Source organism: Coprinopsis cinerea (genome assembly GCF_000182895.1).
Source record: "Coprinopsis cinerea okayama7#130 chromosome 5 map unlocalized cont3.5, whole genome shotgun sequence".
In the NCBI taxonomy this organism is placed as follows: Eukaryota; Fungi; Basidiomycota; class Agaricomycetes; order Agaricales; family Psathyrellaceae; genus Coprinopsis; species Coprinopsis cinerea.
Genome location: NW_003307540.1, coordinates 1,923,703 through 1,937,896, shown reverse-complemented (window position 1 = coordinate 1,937,896; position 14,194 = coordinate 1,923,703). Strand labels below are relative to the sequence as shown.

The following is a 14,194-nucleotide window of genomic DNA, read 5'->3' as shown; positions in this document are numbered from 1 at the left end:
ACGTCTGGCCAATGGGTATCGACGGTCTCATCTTACTAGACAGCGCTGGGTTAGTTGCATTCAACTGTTACTTGCTACCTTGGTTTAATGACGTCGCCCACTGAAGCCGATCCATTATTCAGTCAGGGTTTCGTTCGACCACATCCACTTACCCCTTCCTCCATGTCGAGGCTTTCAATGCCGCCGCTGCGAATGCCCAGCGACCTACCGATATTGACTCAGTGATATACGTTCAGCATCCAACGAACGTGGACATTCCGAGCGCGTGTTGCCATGTCTCTGTTGGCGATTTGAGGATATTGTGTCCAATCAGTGGGAATGGTGCGCTGGTCTTTTTCTGCAAGTTCTTCTGGAATCTGAATGAAGCGATGTTGCAGTGGACCCACTGGTTGGATTCTCCTTCTTGAGGACGTTTATCGACATACTGCAAGAATACTTTGGTGACGTTTCAGTGGTGACCGTCAAGGAGAACTTTGATATTGTCTATCAGGTGCGTTTTGGTTCGTTGAGTTGGTGTATCCGGCCGCTGACATTCAGTTTGGGCGGATACAGCTCTTGGAAGAGATACTCGACTCAGTAGGCCACCCATTGACTACATCACACAACGCCCTACGCGATATCGTCCTCCCGCCCTCGCTCCTCACCAAGCTTTTGAATGCAGCTAGCGCCAATCTGGCAGCCATTGGTGCTGGAGGCACAGCTCCTGGTCTACACACGGCAGCGCACGGTCCTTTCTCCTCACCAATACCTTGGAGAAGAGCGGGTGTTAAGTATGCCAGTAATGAAATCTACTTTGACATGGTGGAAGAGCTGCGGGCGATCGTGAATAAGTAGGTTTCTGGAACTGTGCACGGGTTTGAAACGAGCTTAAAAGCGTGCCTGTGTGTCTAGACATGGCGTTCCGTTGTCAAGCAATGTTTTCGGCCAGATCGAAGGGAATTGTCGACTTTCAGGTGAGTTAACCAATGGCATTCTTTGACGGTTTCCCGATATTCAATAGATCCACCACAGGAACGCCAGACTGCCTTCTCACCTTTTCCAACTCACAAGTTCTCGCCGACTGCGCCTTCCACCCATGCGTGCGGTAAGCGGGAAGGTCACCTAATCCTTTGCGAGATCTCATACGCCTTAGATTGCAGCGGTGGTCGAAAGACAGGGCACTATCGTTTATTCCACCTGACGGCCATTTCGTGTTAGCCGAATACCGATTTGCTCCCAACGCCGGAAACTCTGCCTTGCGATTTGGAACCTCCTCGACGACTGCGGTCAAGGACCAAATTCCAATGCCATTTGTGATGAAGGCAAGGTTCGAGTTCGACGGCAACAATGGTGAGTTTCTCGACTCTATACTTACCATGCTTTGGTTCTGACTCGTATTTTGAACACTTAAGCAACATTTGAAATATCGTTCACCTCACGGCTTACCACTCGCGTAAACGAGAATGTTTCCCTGGAGAACATCTCGGTGGAATTGAATCTAGGAGAAGGGGTACATGGGATCAAGTGTGTCGCTTCCCGCGAATCGGGAGGCCTTGGGCGCGGATTGTCGGTGGAGACGTCAACGGCATCTTGGAGCTTTGACCAAAAGAAAAAGGTCACTGTGTGCACAACTGAAGCCTGCTCTGGATTCTCACCCCCGCATAACAGGTACTTCGCTGGGAAATTCCTCGTGCCCCTCCATCAACACACTGGACCTTGCAGGGTTCCTTCACTGCTCCGTGCGTATATGTCATTTTCATCCTCCACTCAGATTGACAACAAGCTACCAGGACTGCCCCTCCGAGACCTTCGCGGGCGATGCAGATTCGCTTCGAGATACCATCGCGCACGTTTTCTCAACTGAAGGTCGAACAACTTAGGATCACTGGCGAGGGGTATAAACCTTACAAAGGCGTCAGGGGACGCTCATGTGCTAACGTCGAATGGAGATGGTAAATCTAGACCTGGGGCTATATAGAACCTAATCAACTGCCAAATGCTCCCTGAATGTACATTGTGGTTGTATTACATGAATGCTAGTATGGAATGCCAATGGGTTTAAATCGATGCAAAATGAATGCGGACAGACCAGCAGGATGGGATAAGCTTTTCATCGCGTGCGGATAATGCCAGCGTTGATGAGCTTCTGGATCTTCTGTCGAACTACTGGGTTCTTAAGATGTTCTTGCAAGGCGTTGGGGTCTTCCTGGGCTTGCTGGAGAATCTGCTGCATGACCGGGTCCGACATGATGTTCTGCGAAGTTGCGGGTTAGCGGGACGGTGAATCCTTCAGATAAACCTGAAACACTTACAGCAACCTCAGGATCACGCATGGCCCTGGCAAGCGTCTCCTCTTGGGATTCCGATCCACGCTGAGTGAACAACGCTTGTTGAACCTTAAATTCTGACTGTTGAATCTCCTTCGCGTGCTGGCCAGTCTCGTCCTGTTCGGTTGCGGTTTGGAGAGCCTCCAGTGCTTTTGTATATTCACGCATGGAGAAGAGGATGTTGGACTTGCGGATGTAAGCCTTGACTGTCGGAAAAGGATCAGTGGGCTCAGAAAATCCGCATGATCATAGGCAGATGGCGTACCAAACTTGGGATCGACTTCCACAGCCTTTTCCGCATCCTTCAAGGCATCGGGGAAGGCCATGAGCTTCATGTAAGCTGCCGCGCGGTTATTGTAACCTCTTGCATCCGATGGATCTCGCTTGATACTCTCAGTGTAGTCCTTGACCGCACCGGCAAAGTCACCGGCCTTGTACTTGTTATTGCCCTCCTCCCGCGCAGCCGCACTCTTCTCAGGATCAATATACGCAAGGCGTTCAGCTTCCGCCTTGGCCTTCTCCACCTCCTTTAGTTTGTTCAGGACATCGGGGGTACGGTGTTCGGTGAGAGACTTGTTGAAGTACTTCAATGCGTTCTCGAGGTCGCCCTTGCGTTGATAGGAAGTTCCAACACGGCCGTATGCTTTGGCGATTAGTTTGTAATCGGCACGAATCTAATGGTGGATGTGCAGATCGAAACATTATTATGAAGTCACTTGAACATGGGAAGGAGACAGAGAGGAGCACGTACCGATCGACCTTCGTCCACTGCTTTCTCGCATACCTCGATGGCCTTGTCGTATTCGCCCTTCTCGAAGTAAGCAGCTATGCAGCGGAAGCAAAAAAAAAGTCAGCCAAAGTGGCCATGCGAAAGAGGGGCCACGAGACCTACTCACCTCCAGCATTGGTAAGGAACGTGATGTCCTTAGGGTAGATCTCCCAAGCACGCTCGAACCGCTTGATAGCTTCGTCGAATTCGCGTTTCCTGTAAGCTTCGGCACCGGCTTTCTTCTCTGCTTCTGCCTCTTTCTTTTGTTGAGCTTCTTCAGAGTCATCCTCCATCTCAACGTCCTCCTCTTGGGGCTTGGGAGGCTCTGGGGTTTTACTGGAAGATGAAGAAGCGGCAGGAGGAGGAGTAGGAGGACGTTGCTGAACTCCTTCTGGGAGGTCGTCGGAGCCTTCGGGACGGGTGGTTGCTTGGATATCAATGCCCATCATGGCCCCCAATACATCGATCATGCGAGGGTCTTGGAGAGCACTAGAAGTTGAGAACGAGTGTTAGTTGATGGGTGTTATCGGTCATGAGGGGAAGTGACGCCATACTTTGAGGCCAATTGAGGGTTTTGTTGGATCATTTGAAGCTGATAGAGACGTAAGTCGTTAGCTTACAAGAAAGAGGAACCTCGACTTACCTTTTGGACGAATGCGGGATCTGCCAGGTGTTTGGCGGTGCGAGGGTTGGCAGCGAGTTTGGCGAGCATGTTAGGGTCGCTGAACATCTTGCCGAGACCCATTGCCTCGTCGGCGTCAGCGTTAGCTGTGGGGTGATCCAATGAATTTTAGTTGACGCCTATATCATGTTGAGACACACCCTTTGCATCCTTGACTTCCTGGAGACCCTTCCTCAGGGCAGGGCTATCTTCTAACTTGATACCCTCCTCATAGGCGGCAATAGCATCGTCGTATCTCCTCGATCCGTGCAAGGCAGCACCCTTTCGAGCATAACCCTTGGCCCACGAAGGGTTTACTTTGACACACTAAAAGATAGGTTCTTCAGAGTGAATTCTTTAGTCTGGAGAGCAACACTCGATCTGTACCTCTTCAGCGTCCGCCAGGGCACCAGGCCAGTCTTTCTTGCCTGCCTTGGCTGCACTTCGGTTCGACCACAAAACATGGTTCTTGGGGTCAATCGCAATAGCCTGAGAGAAGAGATCAATCGCCTTGTCCCATTCTTTGGCGGCAAAGGCCTTGTTTCCTTGGTCTTTCAGAGCATTTGCCTACAGGGATCAGTTAGGGATTGGCGGTCGAGAAAAGGTGAAAACTTACATCGGACATGGCTGGTCGTTCAATTTAGATGGAAGAAGTCAACAGAAACAGATGCGATTAGAAGAGGGACTACTTATAACAGACGATCCTTTGAGAGGTTTGTATAAAAGTTCCAGAACATACCAGAGATTTCCTGGAAAGATCACGTTCTGGTAAAGGGCGATGACGTACGTATTTCTATTTCTGCTACAGAGCCCCTGTCCAAGCTTGGACCACGGCCTACACAATCCTGCCGAGTGCGTCAAGTCTGTAGTGCGTGGGTCGCGATGATAGCATACTCTAGGGCCACACGCAACCGCCCCAACGGCTCTGAAACAGCAGCATGTACATGGAAACTTTGGAGCTTGTTTCGACAGCCGCTACTATGAAGGGGGCTTTCTGGAAGGACAAGTCGACATCGTATCCATCAACAACGTTTCGTGCAGGGGTGGCAATACTGATTTTTGTAATGAAGCTACAGCGGCTATGCTTGGTCGCCTGCCTGCTGCCCTAGAGGAACACCACCCGGGACACCACCCCCTTCGCACGATGCTCTATGGCTTGCGGGCACCCATTCTCTGGCACCCGCCACCTGCTACTAGTAACGGACGGGGGTAGGTTCCACTCCTCTAGCTCGGCACAGCAAGGAGCTCTCGGTGTACCCTTTTAACTCGAGAACCACCTGATAAAATCTCGCTTTTACAGTCTGCACCAGGCCAGCGGTCGGTTTCCCTTGTTCATCGACCAAAGTTACCCCTTTTTTTGCCCTTGTGGTTATCCCCTTGCTCTGCGGTTATCATGTTGCCCTCTGCTGCATTTGACTCCCGGTACCGTCGGGAATGGATTCCAATGCGGGGGATCAGGGCAGGCTGTCCATTATCGTTCTAGCTCAGCTTCTAATCGTCTATTCTGCGAGCTGCGAGCAGGGCATTGACTCACTGTGTTTTAATCTGAGCCCGAACCCGACATGATACACGCCTTTACCTTAGGTTTCAGTCCGAGCAGTAGGGTTGTAGTTTCGCTCGTTTCATGGCACTATCCTTTTCATCTCTATTTGAAGATTGAACGCTGGCTGTCGTCATCTGAACCCCCCTTCCTTTCATTCATTTCAGTTACATAAATTGGAAACAAGGAATCACTAAATCGACTTCAAGCTTAAACGGGCCAGGGCCCTAAATCCAGACAAGTGTGAGCGTAATGGACGTCTGCAAGGTGATATGGCGAAGGGGTGAATGGCCGAACCCAATTAGATCTGACGCCCTAAGATATGTCTTTCAGGATTGAAACAAACGAACAAGTCAACAAATCAGGATGCCGTCAATGGGAAAGTGGTTGCGGTTGCTCGGAGCGCCAACTCTGACCTGAACCTGCCTGAACAGCGTCCATGTTTTTTCACTTCTCCTGGAGGCCCTGTTCATTCTTCGAGCCGCAGCATCACCGCTGAGCTAGAGCGAGACGGGGTGGCCCGATTAGCAAGTGCCGTTAAATGTACAAAGGCAATTTTGCAAACGCATGGGAGGTTAACCCGGGTTTGGTTACCTGACTTGACCGTTCAGGGAAACAGGAGTTTATAAATGTGACAGGCAGCCGGCGGTGGGCCAGTGGGTTCTGGTATAAATTCTGGCGACGGTGGGACGTAGCCCCGGGGAGCTCGAACTCTGGAAGAAAAAGCTTGTGGCTCTTGATACACGTTGCACTGATAGAGCTCGACGTCGACGCAGATTCCCTGGATTTGCGCGACTCAAATCCGAATCCGGTTCTCTCTCTGATATGATCTTCCACCTTTTGTTTATTCCCAGCCCTCTCACCTTCTAACCACCACCACCACCCACTTTCCCCTGTCCACACCAATCTCCTCCATGGCAGACGATTCCTCTGCCTCCCCCTCTGTTCAGCGTCCAAAACCGACACGCACAGCGACGACGGGCACAGTCCGGGCTCGAGCTTCTCCTCCCCCTGGCCAGTCCTCAGACCAGCCCAACGACGGCAGACCTCCCACAAAACGAGCTCGCAAAGCCATAAACTGCGAACCGTGTCGAAACAGCAAGCTCAAATGCGACAGGTATGTGATTTGGCTCGTCGTCGCCTTCTGAAAATCTTTCCGCTAACAAATGAACCGGATTCTAGGAATCGTCCGTGTTCTTCTTGTGTATTGCGGGGTAGGTGTTCAGCATACTTCATGCGCCTATCGGTTATTAAGATCTCTCCGGCATTTAGGTACTTCTGCGATGTGCTATCAAGATGGTCGAGGTCCTGAAGGTAGTGATCCCCTTGGCCGCGGAGATGACAACAAGTGCGCAGGAATACATTTCACCATGAACATTGTTCTTACTCGACGTTCCTAGCTTCGCCCGTATCGACCCAGCTCAAGAAATAGCACGCCTACGGCACTCGATATCGTTGCTCGAGGCCTACGTATTCCCTGCCCACAGAAATCACGCTCTCAACCACCGTCGGATTAGTGACGCTACATCCTTTCTGTCGCCCAAAAAGGAGACCCAAGAGGATGGCGACAAATCCAACATGGCCCCCGGGATGCTGGGAAGTCAAGGTCAAGGTGGTTTATATGCCGGACCCACCAGCGCGGCCACGCACCTACTTATTGTATGTCATCATATCATTTTTACTTGTGACGATGTTATATTTAAACTATCTCCTTTAGACCGACAACCGCGACTCCGATGAGGGAGACAGTCGACAACAGAGTCAAGACAGAGCTGACGATTTCCCGCCGACCCAAGCAGACTATGACCGCGACTTGCTGGCCATGCTCCCATCACTGAGTACTATCGACACGCTCATCAATCACTATTTCGAGTACTGCAACTGGATCTACCGGCACGTCAATCAGCCCTCTTTTTCCGTCCAATGGGACCGATTCAAGAACGGTATGTCGGCGGATAGGATAGTTCTGGCCACAGCTTGCGTCATGATGGCCATTGCCGTCCACTATCTCCCCCAGGACCACCCCGTCCTGGAGAGCCTCCTGAATAACGACACGCATGAGGAGCTCGGCACCAGGTTCTATGAAATCTCTTCGACGGCACTGCAACGAAGGCTATCTGAAACGCGCGCATATAGCCTTGAGCTGGTCGAGCTGTTGCTCAGCAGATGTCATTTCTTAACGCTATCCAAAACAGACAGCGAGGAGATTTGGCACGTCAGGGGCGAGCTTGTCACCATTGGGATGGCAATGGGGCTTCACAGAGATCCAGGCAAATGGAGAATGCACAGGGATGTTGCCGAACGGCGTCGGTGGGCCTGGTGGCACATAATCCTACTCGAACGGTAAGGTTTCCTTCCATTCAGCTTAACCCTGCCGCTCAGCTCGAACATGCTTATAGTTGGCAAGCCTTCATGTTCGGTCGACCACTTGCCGTCGCGTCTCACCATTTCGACACTCAGCTACCCTCCTACTGTGACCCAGCTGTGGACAAGACGGGGCGTCTCTACCTGTTCAACATCGCTCTCTTCCGGCTAGCGTTCATTCTTGGCGACATCATGGATGATGCCGTTTCTGTTCGGCCTGTCCCCTACGAGAGTGTACAGGCGAACGACCGTGCCCTCACCCAGTGGATGGAAAACCTACCGCCAGAGCTCGACCTCGATGAATACCGAGTAGCAAGATGTCTTGCTTCGACCAATCTCGCTACCCGTCGACAAGGAGTCCAGAGTGTCATCATTCGAACGTCCTATTATCATATCCGATTCACACTCCACCGCCCCTACGCTAGCGCCAGTGCGAATGCACCCAACAGCAAATCTTCAGTGAGCCCGGAAAGGCAAGCTCAAAGCCTCGAAATCGCCGTAGGGGCAGCTGACAAGCTGATAACAATGGTGGGACAATCACGACCCGATTTCCTGGCAAACTCATCCCTGGCCGTCCCTGGACACATGAACTGGGGTCCCTTCCACTGCTTCTCCGCCGCCATGTTCTTCTCCTTCCAACTCATCGCCAATCCCGATCAACCTGGCGCAGGTCTTTTCCGTCAGAGTATACGAAAGGCCATCGCCACGCTCGAACAATGCCGCGGTACTGCAGTTGCCGACAAAGGCTACAACATTCTCCAAGCTCTTACCCCGCTCTATTCCCCCGAGTTCCCTAAAGCCTCACCTGAAGAACGGGAAAAGCAACGGGCTCAGGTTATGGGTGTCGTAAAAAAGCTGGCATTCCCCTACCATGACTCCCATGACCCACGCCGATACGGAGATTCGCCATCTGCGCGGGGTGGGACAGTTGGGTCGCCCGCAAACTCGAGCTCTGTGAGCCCGCCTATGCAGGTGATGCAGGCTCTCCCTCAACAGCCGTACGAGAGTGTGCAGTCGCATACAATGTCTTCCATGCGGACGCCTACAAGCAACGCCGTATACTCCTCGCATCCTCACCAACCTCAGCCTTCTATGTCTCATCAGACCAATAGTATCCATGCTCTTTCACAATCTCCTCAGGCTCAACCACAGATTGTGCACCATCCTCAAAGCCTTGCCGGTGTATCAACGTCGTACCAACAACCCCAGTCGTATGCCCCCATGGGTCCGCCCACACAGATGTACGCCGACAACAATCGGTATGGGATGCCTTACGTTCACACAGTCGATGAAACCATCTGGGGTGCTGCCGTTGGTTTTGGCCAGGGTGAATGGACGCAGTTTTTGGATGGGTTTAAGCAGGAGCAAAGCTCAGGCCGACACATGCACGGTTCATGACCCTGAACGATGTCTACCACCGTGGCCGCTCGGGGGTCTCATACTCTTTCATTCTTTATTTATGACTATACCACGGACAGAGTTGTTAACCCTCCGCGCATGTTGAGCGCGGCCGCCTTTTTCTTGTACATTCCCTGACCCTTGTCCCGGGATTTCCGATTTCCGGTTTCCAACCTTTTTACTTTTGGTTGTGTGTAGTGCTCTGAATATGCTCTTCGAAGAGAACGTTGTATCACTAACCCACATGTACTTCTTAGGGCTGCGAGAATATTACAGAACGGTATATTTAATGTCTTTCGTCATTGACAGCAAGAAACTACAGGGTGACTACAGGGTTTGAAAGCGTTCTGGAAGTCCGAGGTGCGGCGTGAATATGCGAAAGGCTCGATTCCCGGAGGGAGCACGCAACCGTGGCCTTTACGCCGACTTTTGACTTAGCTTTTGCACACGCTTCAAACGGTTATTAACCTCGTTTTGAAGTTGCGTAAGTAGCGGAGGTGCCTTAGGCAGAGCGGATGCTGCGCCAATGACTTGATCGAAGAGCGCATACGGCAGCCAAGTCAGCGAGGCGTGACGGGATGGCTCTCTGGAGAGCTGTGCATCAGACTGTCCAAAAGTATAAGCGCCACAGCTTGGGTGAGATAGTGAGGTTGCAGACCTTTTTAAGCATAGATAGAGAATAAGACACGGCATCGTCGACATTTTCGTACCGAAGAGCCAAGCGGATCAAAGACTCTGGATGGTTTGTCTAAATCCAATGTCAACCGGAGCAGAACAGCGGAGCGCAAAGCTGAGCTCACCTCCAATATTTGGATCAGCCACGGCGGCGGCGGCGAGCTCCTGTCGATACTTAAAATTGTCTCTAACGCCGCTTTTGCGTATCGATGGTCTGTATCGGGACCGTCATGTCGGGTGAGCGATTGTCGCAGGAATTTCCAACCGCGATCCGCCGGTGTGCCAGTCCACGTCGAAGCGTTGTCAGTGAGCAACCAATCAGTCTCAATGGGTTCACTGCAATCGCGGTCATTTCGGTTTCGGGCGTGGGATCTCAGATTGGGAAAGAACGCACATTTGGTGATGCGAGGCTCGGGACAATCGTATGCACTGGGTGGTCAACGAGATAAAGAGATCAGTCATGTCAACCTTTAGGCCGCTGGCGACATTTAGAGCCTGGTTCAGAAGGTTGCTGTGCACCAAACGCATGACGATGACCGGAGGTGGCAGCAAGAACTCTGGAGGGCCGAGTAAGTTACGGGTACGGTTCATAAAGCAACCAAGGACAAACCTGGTGAAGCAAGGATTGTGGGTTCCCGTTTGATGAGGTCGATCTGAGCAGACAGAAGGGTGTAGTTGCGTCGCATGTCCCCGAGGTGCACGATGCTAGCACCATATTTTGATGAGATGAACTGCGATTCAGGGATGTGTTTCGAAGTAGCTTTCCTCCTCTTGTTCTAAGTGCAGAGTAAGGGATCAACTCCGCAAGCAGAAAGGCATTTACCTACCGAGTCAGAGACGATTGGAAGAATGATCCATTGGGAGCTTTCCTCGACCAAGGACAGGGCATTAATCGCTATTGAATATGCATCCAATTGCTCTTCGCCGAGTTCCACGAACAAGTTCGCGTTGGTAATAATTTCCTGCAGCTTGAGCGCCCGTTGATACATTGCTAAGGCGGCTAGAGATAGCCTTAGCAAAGTGACAACAGCGCACACATAGTCATACTCACCGTTGCGATACTCCCCTCGTTGGATATACCAGGTGTAGAGGATTCTTGAGTAATTGGGTGGAATTCTGGGGTCCACATTCCTTGCCTTGAACGAAAGGATGGATTCCACTTCGTCCGAGATTCCAGCGAAGTCAAACGTCATCAACTTGGCCACGGCGTCCTCCTCGCACATCTGAAGGGCCAACTGGCTGGCAAAGTCCCGCTTTCTGCACCGGGAAGACCTATTAGCAACGGGGGCAGGAACAGGCAGGTCGATCACTAACTGTTTCTCCGAGGGCATTGCCATGAGCGCAGCATATGCTTCTTCGTACAAACCAAGACTTGCGTAGCCCTTGGCAACGATTAACCAGAGGCTTGACACCTCCGTTCCGGCAGGAGCAACGGAAATCGCGAGTTCAGCGAAGTGGACTTCGTATCGAACAAGGTTGTGTCGTTTGAAAAGATCCGAAATGTGGACGTAGTAGTCGAAGTCGGATCCAATGGTATGGGAGGCGGGTAGGACTTGAATGAGTGCCTCGGCGTCTTCAGGTGACAGACCACTCTCCGTGCCTACGAATGACGATGAGCATCCCAATTGAGATGAAGAACAAAAACATACCAAAGCTTCCAGCTAGTTTTCCGAACAACTGGGCGGCGTCATCAAAGCGACCAATCTGGAGCCATATCTGTGCAAGGACAAAGCTGACTGCGGCGGTTCTGGGGAGGTAGCTGAGGAGTTCTCGAGAGGCATCATAGAACTTGAGAATTCGAAGTCGCTCGCACAGGATGACTTCGAAGTTGGTGGCATTGGCGGGAGATACAGACTGGAGAAGCCCAGAGGCGTCCAGGAAATTGTGGGCAACGACAGGGACATCGCCCGTAACGGCGGTGTCGGCCAGGAGGATGTTGAGAAGGGAGGTCGGGGGCGATAAGTGTGCTCGACTATGCGTTACGTCCATGTTTTTAAGTCGAGACAGGATGTCATCTTCCAGGGAGCCGGTAGACTCATCGCCTTTGAGGGCCGATCTTTCCGCAGGCCGTGCGGCAACATATCGCAACATGGCCGCACCCTTGAAGATTGCAAACACCTCGCCAACGAGTGAGACATCCCAGGCAGAGAGGGTGTCCGAAAGGAAGAGCAGCAGGGTAATCAAGGACAGCGAGAGTTCATATCGGGCTTCGACTGCCGTGGTCGCATATGCCGCCGTGAGGTTCCGAGCCCAGTCCGATTGTACTTTGTGGGGAAACGCGATGATATCGTTCTCATCGTCTTCCTCCCTCTTTGCGGAGAAGTCAAGAGCGCCGATGGTATCAATGGCGGACCTCGTAGCCTTATCGAGGTCACCTATCCGCTGCAACCTGCCCTGGAACCAACTGACTGATCCCTCGTCGAGAGAATTCTTGAACTCGAGTGAATGTTCCAAATCGAGTAACACGTCCACCAAAGAGAATGCGACTTCTTGGTGAAGCAAGTCAATGACCTTGCTCTCCACGGCTGCCATGATTTCTGGACCAATCTTCTGTCGAAGGGAACTGGCCACGGCGAGTATGTCAAGGTCGGGGTCGTGGATTTGATGGTCGTTGAGAATGAGCCGGTGGAGATATATGGGCATGTCTTCGACAACCAGTACGGCTGCTCGTTCCCGTTCCATGACGATCACCCGACCATCGTACCGAGTGCTTATGGAGAGGGGCCGTCTTGCACTTCGCTCAACTTCCCTACACCTTGCTACAAAGCCTTCCCAGTCTCGCTTCAAAGCTGTCCAATAATTCGAGTACTGGAATGCGCCAGATTGAGGGTCGCGGTTCAGGATGACGGTGCATCCAACGACCGACGCAACGTTTTCACAAAGGGTCGAGTAGGTTACCATTAATTGCGGTGGAGGGGGTCCGGGGAGAGAAAGACAGGCGTCGGTGTATTGGTCGAGGGCAGTGCGAAGGGATAGGCTTGAAAACATTCCCGGTTTGAAGATGTTTTCGAGGAACTTCTCGGCAAGCGACCCAGGTGTAAGCAGCTTCTCCTCCATGTACGCGGGCGTCAGTTCGGGTTCGTGCGCGTATACAGCCGAACTCCAAATATGAGGTTGGCGCTCCGGGTCCTCAAAACTCTCGAGGTTCAATTCCAGTTTTTCGACGCTGGAGTGACCTTGGCTTTCCCAAAGGGCGAAAAGCGAGAGGTGGTCTTGGTCCATTTGTCCGGGACGGGGCACTGTGCTGTGGATAATAAAGTCTTGTAAATGACAATGGACCGTGCGTTTGGAGCATTCAATAACACCGATGTCGCGCAATTGGTCGTTGCTCGAGTCGATGACACAGAAGAACCCGCCAGATGTCAGAGACGCTTGTGAAGGGATGAACGCGAGGACATATACGCGCTGGTTGAACGAGAAGGCCTTGATGAGATTTTGTCGAGCTTCGTCGAGGAGTGGATGACTTCTGTGGGTTACGTGGCCACCGGAAACGCTTGACGCTCGCGAGTGTTCGAGGGAATGGGCGATGTACGGCAGGGTTTTGGAGGCGACACAGCCCAACTTGGCCTTCCACAGTCGCAACGTCCTATCTCTGGAGAGTGTCCAGACGTGACCAATGTCGGAAGGCCATGGATGCGTTGCTATTGAAATTATATCGGCGGAATTGGGCTGGGGGGAGTGAAGAGTGGGGATGAAAGACGCAAATGACGAAAGGAAGGATGCATGGTGAAAAAGGCTTTCCGTCCATTCCTCTGGAACCATGGTTAGTTTATGTTCCAATAGGGCTCAGAAGGATCGCTCACCGTCACGGCTGCCATACCCCAACGTATCCGCCTCGAGGCGCAAAAGCGAGCCATTCTTGAGGGAGATCGCAACACAATGCGGCCCTTGAACTTGAACCAGTGTTCCTTCGACCTGCTCTGGGAAGCCTCGAATAAAATACTCGCGTGGCCATACATTATCCACTTCGTTTTGCCACAAATCCCGACCACGAATAGGAATCACCACCCTGTACAACGACCCCGACTCTGTGACAGCCAGAACATGTACCTCGGCCTCGTCCCAGAGGAAAACAGCTGGACAGTCCAACACGAGGGACGGGAATACGAGTCGCAAGGGCGGTACAGAGTTTGAAAGTGAGATGAGTTCGACTATGAGTCCTCCGTGAATGACGCGAAGGAGGATGGTACCAGTAGTTTCATGATCGAGGGTGGAGGCGAATATTGCATGTTCTGTGGGAATCGAGTTGAACGGTGTCTGGGGCAGAGGAAGATGCTGACGTGCTGTCTGGATGGAGACTGTCGACGGTGGATACTTGGTTATCGAGGTTATATGACTGGCGATGATGAATTCCTCCATTGCACCGCGCGTTACAACTGCCAAACCACGAAACAACAACAGGCGCGTCTCAATTCCCTGTTTGCCTATGTTTTGACACAACTACAGAACGATGGATTTCAAGTAAAAGAACGCGTACAAAT

The 14,194-nt window shown here is 52.0% G+C and overlaps 5 protein-coding genes across 5 annotated transcripts; 3 read left to right on the top strand and 2 right to left on the bottom strand.

Moving 5' to 3' along the window:
* Window positions 1-1,935, top strand: CC1G_14660 (mu-adaptin 3; the record flags this gene model as incomplete). The annotated part of the gene is made up of 10 exons (XM_002911185.1): window positions 1-49; window positions 107-321; window positions 378-490; window positions 553-830; window positions 892-953; window positions 1,012-1,084; window positions 1,133-1,329; window positions 1,392-1,594; window positions 1,648-1,718; window positions 1,770-1,935. Exons 1-10 carry the CDS (start codon window positions 12-14, stop codon window positions 1,933-1,935), a joined length of 1,416 nt encoding a protein of 471 aa, XP_002911231.1. The 5' UTR covers window positions 1-11.
* Window positions 1,936-2,089: 154 nt separating this feature from the next.
* On the bottom strand, window positions 2,090-4,408 carry CC1G_00449 (chaperone; the record flags this gene model as incomplete). Its single annotated transcript, XM_001837261.2, has 10 exons — window positions 4,353-4,408; window positions 4,124-4,303; window positions 3,898-4,063; window positions 3,719-3,843; window positions 3,630-3,667; window positions 3,203-3,564; window positions 3,058-3,131; window positions 2,572-2,980; window positions 2,292-2,512; window positions 2,090-2,233 (listed from the first exon to the last, which is right to left on the bottom strand). The coding sequence occupies exons 1-10, from the start codon at window positions 4,359-4,361 to the stop codon at window positions 2,090-2,092; spliced, it is 1,728 nt and encodes a 575-aa protein (XP_001837313.1). The 5' UTR covers window positions 4,362-4,408.
* Window positions 4,409-4,514: 106 nt separating this feature from the next.
* Window positions 4,515-5,265, top strand: CC1G_14659 (hypothetical protein; the record flags this gene model as incomplete). The annotated part of the gene is made up of 4 exons (XM_002911184.1): window positions 4,515-4,519; window positions 4,545-4,588; window positions 4,636-4,945; window positions 5,037-5,265. The coding sequence occupies 4 exons, from the start codon at window positions 4,515-4,517 to the stop codon at window positions 5,263-5,265; spliced, it is 588 nt and encodes a 195-aa protein (XP_002911230.1).
* Window positions 5,266-6,190: 925 nt separating this feature from the next.
* On the top strand, window positions 6,191-9,104 carry CC1G_00448 (hypothetical protein; the record flags this gene model as incomplete). The annotated part of the gene is made up of 6 exons (XM_001837260.2): window positions 6,191-6,393; window positions 6,459-6,490; window positions 6,549-6,624; window positions 6,677-6,935; window positions 6,994-7,619; window positions 7,676-9,104. 6 exons carry the CDS (start codon window positions 6,191-6,193, stop codon window positions 9,036-9,038), a joined length of 2,559 nt encoding a protein of 852 aa, XP_001837312.1. The 3' UTR covers window positions 9,039-9,104.
* Window positions 9,105-9,455: 351 nt separating this feature from the next.
* CC1G_00447 (hypothetical protein) lies at window positions 9,456-14,072 on the bottom strand (the record flags this gene model as incomplete). The annotated part of the gene is made up of 10 exons (XM_001837259.1): window positions 9,456-9,644; window positions 9,697-9,786; window positions 9,839-10,049; window positions 10,108-10,270; window positions 10,324-10,489; window positions 10,541-10,713; window positions 10,765-10,970; window positions 11,028-11,313; window positions 11,363-13,465; window positions 13,517-14,072. The coding sequence occupies 10 exons, from the start codon at window positions 14,070-14,072 to the stop codon at window positions 9,456-9,458; spliced, it is 4,143 nt and encodes a 1,380-aa protein (XP_001837311.1).
* Window positions 14,073-14,194: the final 122 nt, after the last annotated feature.